This window comes from Panthera tigris, chromosome B4 (genome assembly GCF_018350195.1).
Source record: "Panthera tigris isolate Pti1 chromosome B4, P.tigris_Pti1_mat1.1, whole genome shotgun sequence".
Taxonomy (NCBI): Eukaryota; Metazoa; Chordata; class Mammalia; order Carnivora; family Felidae; genus Panthera; species Panthera tigris.
This window is the reverse complement of record NC_056666.1, coordinates 25,181,141-25,193,541: the sequence shown is the minus strand read 5'-3', so window position 1 is coordinate 25,193,541 and position 12,401 is coordinate 25,181,141. Positions and strand designations below refer to the sequence as shown.

At 44.5% G+C, this 12,401-nt stretch overlaps 1 protein-coding gene across 1 annotated transcript in view; it reads left to right on the top strand.

The window, feature by feature from the left end:
- Positions 1-393: 393 nt before the first annotated feature.
- The window catches only part of MKX (mohawk homeobox), a 66,354-nt gene continuing 54,346 nt past the window's right edge, over positions 394-12,401 (top strand). The window contains exons 1-4 of the mRNA XM_042993738.1: positions 394-500; positions 1,338-1,604; positions 3,401-3,560; positions 12,244-12,397. Coding sequence (XP_042849672.1) covers positions 394-500; positions 1,338-1,604; positions 3,401-3,560; positions 12,244-12,397 — 688 coding nt within the window. The remainder of the gene's footprint in view (positions 501-1,337; positions 1,605-3,400; positions 3,561-12,243; positions 12,398-12,401) is intronic.

Here is a 12,401-nt window from a genome sequence, read left to right as displayed (position 1 = left end):
AGCCAGCAGAAGTCTGACTTCACCTCTCCACGAACACTGACGGTAGCCGTCGCCTCTGTGGTCACGGCCCTAAATGTCGCGCGTGGCCGCTCCTGTGATGGCTGGAGGGCGGGGCAGGGGGCGTTGGCAAGTGTGGGAGCTCGACATGGCTGATGATCTGTGTGTGTGTTAGGGGTAGCAGCCCCCGCTGCGGCGGGGCGGGGTGAGGGGGCTCTGGCAGTTGTGCCCAGGCTACTGGGAAGAAACAGGAGCTACCCCGAAGCGCGAGGGCGGGGTGATGGGGGCGATAACGCCACTGCTAAGCGGCGGCGCAGACTTGAACCTGAGGCCTGCGCTCTTCGGCAGGAGGCTCCCGGCCGCCGCGACCTGGGAGGTGAGCTGAAAGCTTTTTCAATGACGGCAGCCGCAGGCTTGGTGGTGCGCGGACCGCGACGCCTCCTTCCGCTCCTAACATCTATGCAACCTCTGAAATGGTTCCCCGAGACCCCAGAAAGGGGCGGGTGAGTCAGGGCTTCGAGTTCGAGGCTCACACCCACGCTGCGTAAGAGGACAGCACTGACAGCGGGTTCTGGGAGGCCCGGGACTCCGGCGCCTTTGACCAGCCGGGACCTTGCGCGTCCTGCAGCGGGCAGGGGGGTGGTAGGAAGACTTGGGGGGAGGGAGACTATGTGGTACATTTGTCCCTGGTGCCACTTAACTTTGTAGCTTAGAAGTCAGCTCACTTTCCCTGCCCTTACCTCCACCCCCCAGGGACCTGAGCCGGAATAAGAATTTCGGGGTTTCAGCCAAACCATCCAGGATCTAGAAAACATGAAAATCCCCGGAATCCCGGTGTGGCCTGGGACTCATTAACCGGGGCTTGCAGATGCAGTTGTTCATATTACCCAAAAATTTCCCTTCCTTCCAACCCCTCCTTCCAACCCGAGAGCTCCGAGATGCTTTAGACTTCCGTTGTGGCTGAAGAACGCCCCCCCCCCCCACTCCGCCGCGCCTATTCCGCTCCGCTAACCCGAGTGCACTTCTTCCAGATTAAAACCGAGAAAAGAACTCCTTTAGGAATTACTTCCCTTTTCCTACGCGGGTAAATTATCCCTGGTTGAGGTTCCTTGGAACGATCGCCGGGGCTAGGAAGAGGGTAGAGACCAGGAGCGTGCGGGGGATTGGTGCGAAGGGAGGAGCGGTGTAGCCAGGTGGGGAGAGGCAAGGGTTCCCTTGTCCAGGTGTGGCGCCGCCGCTCCTCCTCTCGGCTCCCCAGGCCAGAGCCTCCGCGGAGTCCGGGGCTCGGGACGCGTAGGGAGGTGAGCACTGAGCGAGTAACGTGATGCATCTTCTCCTAGAACCCGAGCCCTGCGGAGCTCCCGGCGGCCAGGCCTCAAGGCGCAGCGGCCGCGCGGCGCGCCTCTGCCTGCCGGCACCATGAACACCATCGTCTTCAACAAGCTCAGCGGCGCCGTGCTTTTTGAGGACCGCGGTGCTCCCGAACGGGAAAGGGGCAGCCGGCCCTATGGTGGCGTCCTAGACAGTCCCCACGCCCGCCCCGAGGTGGGCATTCCGGACGGCCCGCCCCTCAAGGACAACCTCGGCCTGAGACACCGCAGGACTGGGTATGCGCACCCTGCCGGGACCCCTGCCCGCCTGCAGCCTGGAGGGGTGGGAGTGGCAGCCGCAGCCGCAGCCCGGGGGTCAGGGGCCCGGAGCTCCCGGGAGGACAGGTCTCCGCCCCTGGTCTCGCGGATTGTCCTTTTAAGGCATTAGTTTCTCAAAATATAGGGGAATCGGTTCATCAAGATAGCTCAAAAGGCTTGTTGGAAACGGTGCCTCAGTCCTCCCATACCTGGACCTCAGGGTAGGGGGCTCCCTGCCCCTCTGCGGACCGCGGGTGCGGATGAGAGCGAGGCAGAAAGGACTGAGCGGGACGCCCAGGAACAGGGCAGGGGCAAGCAATCGGGGCTTCCCAGGTCAGGCCAGCCCCGTGGGCTTCCCCTCTCATGTCACGACAGGGCCTCGCCACGGCCTCGAAGCTCGAGGTGCCTCGGCCAAGGTGTTGGCAAGGTCGGCTCTCCGCAGGACGCCCGGGACGCGCGCGCGGCTCGGCGGGGCCCGCTGCGAGCCCGGAGGAGGAGGCCGCGGGCCTGCCGGACCGAGTTTCGGTTTAGCCGGGTGAGGGGCTGCCGGGGAGCGTAGAGCTCGCGGGTGGGCCCGCAGCGCCTGCTGCGGAGGCGTCGCGGCTGCTCCCGGAGCGCCCCGCGGGGGGAGGGGGAGCCGTCCTGGGCGTCTCTACCTGAAAGATTGCATCAGCTGCTTGTTCTGCGGCGTTGTTGGTTAGTAAAATAGAGATTAGGTTTCGTCAAAATGTTACTACCAGTCCTTTCGGATGGAGTTGCATTTCAAAGTGTTTAAAGAGGCGAAAGTCCTGGAGGCTAAGGCGCAGGCGCGCGAGCCTCCCTGAGTAGCCGGCCGCGCGCGAGCGGCCGCGCGGCGACACCTCCCGGAGCCGCGGGGGAGCGCAGCGCCGGGCACCCGGCTCCGGGCTGCTGCGGCCTCTTCCTCCTTTGAATGTGCTTTTCCTCAGGGTTTTCTTTCTTTTTTTTTTCTTTTTTCTTAACTTTACCCAATGAGACGGAGTGCTCCATGCTTTTTAACCCTACCTTAAGTCGGGAAAAGGCCCCTAGAGTGTTTTTTAGGTTCAGCCTCTATCCTCTACAAACAACTTGCTTGGAAAGTTCCCCCTGTTTCCAGAGGACCAAAGGAAGTAGAGAGCGAGAAGAGAAGCGGGGCGGGGGGGGGGGGGGGGGGGGGGAGGGGGACGGCCGTCATTCCTTGCTTTATTCCCGACGTCCAGTGGGCAACCTTTACTTTGACCGCGGGCGACTGGAAGCCCCGAGCGCCTGGAAGCCAGGCGTGAGTTCGTGAGTTCCCCCAAAAGAACGTTCGAGAGCTGGCAGCAGCCTGACCCAACCCACGAGGCCACAGCCTCTCAAGGGCGCGGTGCAGGGGGGCGAGGGGTCGCCAGTCCGATGACTTAGCCTTCGTCACCTAAACCTCTAACCCCTGGGTGCTGGCTTCAAGATATCCCCTCTTCCAAGATAAACTTAGTATCCCTCACTGCCACCTGACCCCCTGCGACGGCCAGGCCATTTCAAAGAGAGGTGCCCAAGGAAGGATTTTCGCGCCCAGAAGCCCTGTGGCTCCCGCCCCGGCCTCGCCTCAGCCTGGAGGCGCCTGGCGGGCACCTACCTCCCAGCCGGATGCCCCGGGGTGCGGGACGCGGGGTCGGCAGGCGTTCCCGGTGGGCGCGTGGCCGCGGGCGCGAAGGTGTCCAGACGCGGGGGACCCCGGGGGGGGGGGGCGCTGCAGCCGGGCGGCGCGGCTCACCCGGGCTTCCTCTCCCGGTGTCCAGGGCCAGGCAGAATGGCGGGAAGGTGAGGCACAAGCGGCAGGCTCTGCAGGACATGGCGCGGCCCCTCAAGCAGTGGCTTTACAAGCACCGTGACAACCCGTACCCCACCAAGACCGAGAAGATCCTCCTGGCGCTGGGCTCGCAGATGACGCTAGTGCAGGTAACCGCGGCCGAGGCGCGGGCGCGCGTCGACTTTGCGCGGATCTGCACGTGGCGCGCCTCCCGCCGCGCAGGGATCAGGCCCCTGGAGGCCCGTCCAGGTCCTCAGGCTCCTGCCTCCGAGGATGCTGAGGGCTTGGCACGGGGGCAGAGTTGTGTTGTAGGAAGTTTCTGGGTTTCCTCTCAAGCTTAGCTACCAATTCAGTGCGCATGCCCCGTTCAGGCGGGACTGCTCGGTGTTTTGTTAGGGAGGGCGGTGAAAAGTCAGCTGCGAGTTATGAGAAGGTGCCTGGGAATCTGGACCGGTGTGCGGCACCCAGATGGCTACAGATGGGACTATCTGCAGTGATTTTCAAACCTGAGTGTGCGTTGGAATCCCTCGGAGGGCTTGCTCAAACTCACATTGCTGGGCCCCACACCAGAGTTTTTGATTCAGTAGTAGGTCTGGGGTGGGGTGGATGATTTGCATTTCTAACAAGTTCTCTGGACGATGCCGAAGCTGCTGGCCCTGGATGATGCTTTGAGAGCCATGCAGAAAGGCATTCCACATTAGGGCCCCATATGAAAGGTCAAGTACAGGATAACTTTAAAAATTGCCTTTACTGACAGAGCTAGGAGATGGAGTGGAAGGGCAAGAAGTGGGCTTTGAATTTTTTTTTTTTTTTTTTTTTAAATATGAGACATCCCAAGTGTTAGATAGAAGCCACAAATTTTGCTTCTGGAATCTTCCCACTGTGGTTAGGAAGAGACCAATTTCAAGTAGTTGGTTTACTTTGTCAAGAGTAGAGAAAGGGTACAAGTTTGTTTCTTCTCCAACCAACAACACTCCAACCAACAACATTTGACTAAATTTTTCCCTACAGAGTCTTGATATTCACAGAAACATGGCGAGGAAGAGCAGTTATCAGCGTTTTACAGATGATGTGACCAAGGCACTGTGGAAGTTAAGTGTTAGTAAGGGGTAGAGGTGGGCCTGGAAATAATGCAATTCCAGATCAAATGCTTTTTCCAACACACCACAGTCTTCTTTAATAAATTTGGTGGCATGAACTTTTATGCATGCAAACAGAGCAAATTTATTCAGAAATAGGAGGAGCTAAATGAGCTAAGAAGTTTCATATATTATAGTAGTACTACATGACTGCATCTGTGAAGTTATGGTTATTTCATTAAATTTATAGTGAGGGAGACCCCAAATAAAGACAATATTTAACTACTAGATAAAATAAAACTTGCTTTCCAGAGTATTTAAAATTGTCATTTTAGGAATTGCTGGAAAGTTTGACAAAGCATGAAAGTTGACTTGTATTCAAGCTTATTAAAACTATAATATGCATTTGTCTGCTTATATTCAGAATACAATTTTAGGGGAAAACATCTGTTTTGCTTCATGTTAACAGGCAATAGTATTAATAGTGATTTGCTGCAGCACTGGAGGGGAAAATTTATTTAGTGTTCTTGGCTTAATATCTGTTTAACATAAAACTATGAATTTTCAGTGATTCCAGTCAGAAAAACTTGACTTGTGAAAATAAATGCATATGTTCAAATTTCAGTTTAAACAGGTATGCTATTTATTTTGAAAATACACCAGTTTATAGAGCTATTTGAATGTTTCACAATGATGTCAGCAATAAAGCATTAGATTAATTTGGTTTATCATACAGTTCCATATTTAATGCTTGCATTCTTTCATACAGAAAGCAAAAAAAAAATGACATAGCTAGAGCATCTTTTTTGAGAGAGAAAGAGAAGGGAAAGCATGAGTGGGTGAGGCATAGAGGGGAGAGAGAGAGAGACAGAGAGAGAGAGAGAGAGAGAGAGAGAGAGAGAGAGAGAGAGAGAATCTTAAGCAGGCTCCATGCTTAGCATTGAGCCTATCTCAGGGCTCGGTCTCACGACCAGGAGTTTAAGACCTGAGCTGAAATCAAGATCAGACACTTAACTGACTGAGCCACCCAACACCCCAGGACATTTTTTTTTTAATTTTTAAGTTTATTTATTTATTTTGAGAGAGAGAGAATCCCAAATAGGCTCCTCACAGTGAGGTAAGAGCCCGATGTAGGGCTCGAACCCATGAAAGGGAAGACCATGATCTGAGCCAAAATCAAGAGTCCGAGGCTTAACCAACTGAGCCACCCAGCTGCCCCCACACTAGAACATTTTTTAATTATGAAAACTAATATTGTCATTAGCAGAGACGTTTAAATTTTTGTGTACAGTGGCTTTGTTGAGATGCAGTCCACATAGTTGTAATTTTAATACAGAATCAAATTATTTTCTACCTCTAATGATAGTTTGAACACAAATAATCATTCTTTTTGTATTAAAGATCTTGGTAACCCTGTTACAGTCTTCTAATTAACGTGAAGTTTTCATTCATGTAGTGAAAACTTGTCATTACATTTTCTTTCTCTTACACTAAATCTCAGAAAATAAAAGTGCACTAAATTATTTAATTTTTAAATGGGGCAAAGATAATTGTTTATAATAATAAGTCATCCCTGCCTAACGATTTCCAAATTTTTATAGGAAATGAAGTTGGTTTCTGGAACTGTGTAGTGATAAATGGAAGAAATCAAAATGTATAGAATAGCCAAGGGATGTTAACTGTAGTAATCCAATTTGGGTCTAGTTATTTTCAATTAGGCATAATAGGATATCTACGTAAGAATATACATATATATATACATACGTAAATATATATATATACATATATATATATATGTACACACACATATATATCTATCTACACCTGACCCTTGAACAACACAAGTGTTAGGGTGCCAACCCTCCCCACAAGTAAAAAATCCACATATTTTTGACTCCCCAAAAACTTAACTACTAGTAGCCTACTGTTGACTGTAAGCCTTACCAATAACATGAATAGTCGATCAACACATATTTTGTATGTTATACGTATTCTGTAGTGTATTCTTACAATAAAGTAAGCTAGAGAAATGAAAATGTTATTAAGAAAATTGTAAGGAAGAGAAAATACATTTACAGTATTGTATTTTGTTGAAAAACTGTATAAGTGGTCCCATGCAGTTCAAACTTGTGTTGTTCAAGAGTCAACTGTACTTATGTTGATATATGTGGGACAGTTTGTGAAAGTCAAACATACATTAAGCATCCAAGCAAATTCTGACTCTATGGGAAACCAAATAAATTATGTAAATACTTTACACTTCTGGAGGAAAAAATATAAACCTGTGAGCTGAATAAAGCTTTTGATCCCTGCAAATTAGACCCCAGTGAATAAATTTCTCCTGTGGAGTCAGGCTTCTTGAGTAGAGCAATCATGTCTTTTTCATGTCTTTCAATACCCCCATATCACCCCAGCACTGTACTTTCCATAAACTGTTCGTACATGTTTGTAGAGTGAAGAGGTCTAATTGGGGAATACCATTATAATCACCATGTGGTTTTCCAAAACACCATTCTGAACCTTGGTTAATGTCTTGAAATCTGACAAAGATATTCTAGTTTTAAAATACATTCCATTGAACACACATCTTTAATGCTGTATGATGGTTTATAGACCAGCAAGAATAAAACTCATTTTATTATTTTCAGTATATCTGGAAACATGTCGTATTTTCGTGTCAGTGGACAAATATGGAGTGTTCCCCTTATTTCTGGTTCCAAACTCCTTTTCGTTGTTTATTGCAGTACCTCCTATCTGTTTCTCATGACTGATGTTAATAAGTGGCTAACATAACTTTTATTCCTTAATTACGAGAGTATCCTATTTCAAGAATGTCTTTTACACTTAACATTTTCCTTTTGGCTGTGTGTCAAATTGTTAAACTTCTCATGAAATGTAGTTTTGCCTTGTTTTGTTGCTCTTAAATTGATAAGGAAGGGCATAAAACTTGGTCAGCAGTCTCCACTAGACCTAGAAGCAAGAAACTGAAACTTTAGTGGAAGAAATATCTTCAGGACCACAAAAGGTACTTTTTCTGACAGATAGAAGTTCTAAGGACATTAATCCATGGCTACATTTTATATAGCCCTGAAAAACGAAGCAGAAAGAACTATTTATTGTTAATCTGGCATCTTCCTAACGAGATATAAACATTTTCATAAAATTGACAGGTAATGACATGTGTATGTGTACTTTAATCAACCAAAATATTCCATTGTGCTTAATTTCTATGGCTGCCCACTGTTTCAACATTATAAAAAAATATACTCTGTAGTGCCTAAATGTAAACAGCTTTATTGTGGAATAACACAAAATGGTATGCAGTTGGTGTTTTGTATTATCATAGGATATAGAGCTTACTACAGAATAATTGCCTTGGAAGAAGTTTTTCAGAGAAGGGCAGATGGGGGCTATATTTGATTTCAAAGTTTCCCATTGTTCATGTGTATATATTTTTAAATATGTGTATATATATACAGATATATGTATGTATATATACATACACATATTTATTTATTTATTTATTCATTTATTTACTTGTTTATAAGAGTGAAATGTCTTCTTGGGATGCCTTCTTTCATGATCACAATACAGAGTGCAATGCATGTGGAGTTAGTTTGAGATTCCATTTAATGACTGAATGTTAATGCTTCCTCTTCTTATAGAAGTTTCACATTCCTATGATAATGTCCATGTGCCATTGGTTAAAATTGCTACTTTCTAAGATTTTGCCCCTTCTGTTGACATAGCACCTTTTTTGCTAGCTGAGTGCTTCTGTTGAGATATATATGTAGTTATCAACTGCAAGGATTATGGCAACTGTTAAATATTCAACAGAATCTCAGATTGCTCTTTCTACATTATTCCAAGTGTTACACTACATGGTGTGGAAATGAGGTTTTCAATGTTTCCGTTGAGTAACTCAGAATAAGTTTGTTAATTCTATATATTCAAAGGTGGACATATGCCATCTTATCCCTTTGGGCTTGCTACAGTGATTGCTCTGTCAATACGATCAATGTAAACACCTCTGTTAGAGTAGGGATGAAAACTACTTAGTTTTCCCTTCCAACTTCTAGATATTTGGTTCTCCAAGCTTTCACTATAAAATACAGTGTTTTTAAAGCTCTGAGTTTCATATCAAAATGCTGTTGCAGAACCTATCCATGTTACCATGGAGGCCTATATCATGTAAAATAGAAGTTAATGAGATTTGCAAGGAATCCATAGTAAGTTAAAGGTAGAAAATCTGAACTGGTATTTTTATCTTCTGTGAAACAGATGGAATTTACATTAATTCATCAGGAAAAAAAAATATTGCAAAACAGCATTTATGCAAATTTCTTAACCAACTGTTTGTTTGCTGTTTGCATGACTTAATGCAAGCAGATATTAAGCACCTTGAACTATATCCCGTCCTTAATTGTACTGTAAATTTCTGGCAATAAAATACTGGCAGAGTAAATATATTAGCATTTTTTTTGCCAGTCAAAGTTATGAAATCAGGTCAGAGACAGCCCATGTTAGGTATCAGCAAACCTTTCTGGGAAATCTTCTAATACGTAATTAGTATATTATGGTAAGAGCTGAGTATATAGAGCACAAAAAAAGGATATGATCCGTGTATATGAAAATGTAATCCCACCATGACATTTAAACGTCCCCATTTTGGGGCACCTGGGTGGTGCAGTCATTTGATCTTCCGACTTCTGCTAGGGTCATGATCTCACAATTCATGAGTTTGAGCCCTGCATCAGGCTCTGTGCTGACAGCTCAGAGCCTAGAGCCTGCTTCAGATTCTGTGTGTGTGTGTCTCTCTCTCTCTCTGCCCCTCCCCTACTCACACTCTATCTTTCTCTCTCTCTCAAAAATAAATAGTTTTTAAAAATTAAAATAAAAAATAAAGGTCCCCATTTTTGTATGTTAGAATTATAGTGTGTTCATGTTTTTGAAATTAGAAGGCCATTGCATTTTAATAAAAATATGGAGACTTGCATGAGAATTGTATTTTATACTATACTATGTGATGGTTGTACTAAGATTTAAGGTTAGTTAAGATTTAAAGTTAGTCTGAATTATATGATGTTTAGTAAAGAAAGTAATCAAGTTTTGGTGCTGGATTCCAATAAATATAAGCTACATAGGCGTAGGAGAAGTTGCGGTTTGTCCTCTGCATGTCAAGGGGGCAGAGAAGGACATAAACACACATGTCTGATTGCCTGAAAGGGTGGTGGTCAAGGGCAGAAGATAGGTTAGTACCGACTATAAACGGAATGAATTGACACTTCTGTAGGAGAGTGTAGACTATATTCACAGATCTTAGTTTTTAGGGTTGGCCAGGATGTTAGGAACCATCTAATGCATTTTATACATGAAGGGTTTGAAGTTCAGAAAAGTTGAGTGACTTCCCAAATCCACACATGTATTTGGCAAATTCAAAACAGGAAACCAGGTCTCTTTCCATTTACACCACAGTTATAGGATAACAGGACACTAATGAGGATTTGAAGAAGGTAAGCATTTAAATCATAATGGCACATCAACACTTGAATTTGATGGTGGTGGTGAAGATTCATTCAAGTTCATAGAATGGAAGATATGGAAGTTCAGGAAAATAATGTTCTAAAATTCCCAGTTATTACTAATAAGGACATGGGTGAATACATCGGCCATGATGTGCACCAGGCATTTCGTGCTTCCATAGTGAATGTTCACCCATATATCACAGTTAATATGTAGTTCTCTGCTAATCCTTCCATGTGTGCAGGGGACGAAATTTATCTTAACAGTAAACATTCCTAGCACTGACCACCATGGCTAGAGCACAAGAGCTACTCAATATATATTTGTTGAATGAATAGTCCCAGAAGTTGTCTGTCTATAGAGGTTGGAGAAGACTGAGAATTTGAAGCCAGATGAAATCATAGTTATAATAGCACAACTTAATAGGAAAGAGGGGTTGATAAAGACTAAGACTTCTGAAAAGCCACGTGAGTTATCACATCAATGCACATAAATTTAAGAGGAAAGTTGTTACTTAAAACACAAAGAAAGTAATTAATATTGAATGCATATATTATATATGATATGTTTTGTATACATGTGTGCATGTATGTGTATGTGTGTGTAAATTGGGGAAAGCTACTATGCTTTAAAAACCGCTGGAGATAAAGAGGAAAAAGTTGTGTTTTTGTTTTTTAAAAACGGAGGATTCACTATAGGCTCATTCAATAATTAGGTCTTCGGCAATGTGTAGAACTGTATATTTATATTATAAATCTAAAAAAATAAAAAAGAAACTTCCGATGCAAGCATTGCCACACAAACTATTATAGTAATGTGGACTCATGTTCTAGAATAAATTGGCAGAAAGATGTAATTCTCTTTCCACATTTCATTCTTTTAAAAGCCGATATTGGCCTTTCTGGTTATTTACTTATATATCTTTTCCCTGATGATACCCTGATATTTTGAAGGAAATCTCAAGTACCATCTTAACCTCTGGAAATCCAACAGCATCTTTTACAAACATGGAAACACCTTTCCTTTGTTTTACAGTGTTTGTTTCTTTGTCTTCACCTATTTGCTTCAGAAGCACTTGACTTTCAACTTAAAGCTGGGTGTTAGTTGGCATTTTTTCTTCCTCTACTTGTCTGATTGCTCTGTTTGATTGTTTTCCTAGCTCCTCTTTTATATTCCTGCCCTTGGATCTCTAGAGGCGTCCAGGGTTTGGTCTTCAACCACCTTTCTGCCTACTCAAAACTGCCTGCTGTCACTTCTGTGCATTTGACCCGTGTCTGATCTTCCTCTCCCTTAAGTCTCAGATATCATTTTTGTTTTCTTCCTGCCCATCTCACCAGTATGCTTTTCTAGTACCTCAAACTAATCATTCCCCAAACCAAGCACATCATTTCATCCTTAAACAGTTCTACTTTCTTTCTCAAAATGGCACTGTCCTTCTCTTGATTACACAGGCATGACTCAAGGTCATCTTTAACTTTTCTGTCTTCTTTACCCACCACAATATCTCTGGAATTTGACTTACATTTGTTCCCATGTCCTCTTTATTGGGAACACACTTCCCTATCCATTATACATGATATATTCCTTCAACTCTTCACTTAATTCCTCATGATGTCTTGAGTCATATATGAAACTAACTCCTCCTTCCTTTGGATTCCTGTATCATTATATTTCAATGTCTTTTAAGCCATTCATCACATTCTTTCCTATATTAAAGTTATTTAGGGGCACCTGGGTGGCTTAGTTGGTTGAGCGGCTGACTTCAGTTCAGGACATGATCTCACAGCTCATGAGTTCGAGCCATGCATTGGGCTCTGTGTTGACAACTCAGAGCCTGGAACCTGCTTCCGATTCTGTGTCTCCCACTCTCTCTGCCCCTCCTCTGTTCATGCTCTGTCTCTCTCTCTTTCTCAAAAATAAATAAACATCAAAAAAAACTTTTCAAGTTATCCCTCTTACTATACTGAACATTTGATTGCAAGGCCTGTTTTTTGGTTTTTGTTGTTGTTGTTGTTTGTTTATTCCCAGAATACAGTATGCACTCAGTCTCTATAGTAAGTGCTCAGCATGTTTGTTGAATGAATGAATGGAATGAATGTCTAATACTATTACATTCAGAGAATACTTAATGATCAGATATACTGAGAAAGGCTTTGGTCCTTTGTGGGAAAGTAATTATGTGATGGGTCGTATTTTATGTTTTGTTAATTGAAAAATAAAACTTTTTTAGGTGTCAAATTGGTTTGCTAATGCAAGACGTCGGCTTAAGAATACTGTTCGACAGCCAGATTTGAGCTGGGCTTTAAGAATAAAGTTGTACAACAAATACGTTCAAGGAAATGCTGAGCGGCTTAGTGTAAGCAGCGATGATTCGTGTTCCGAAGGTTT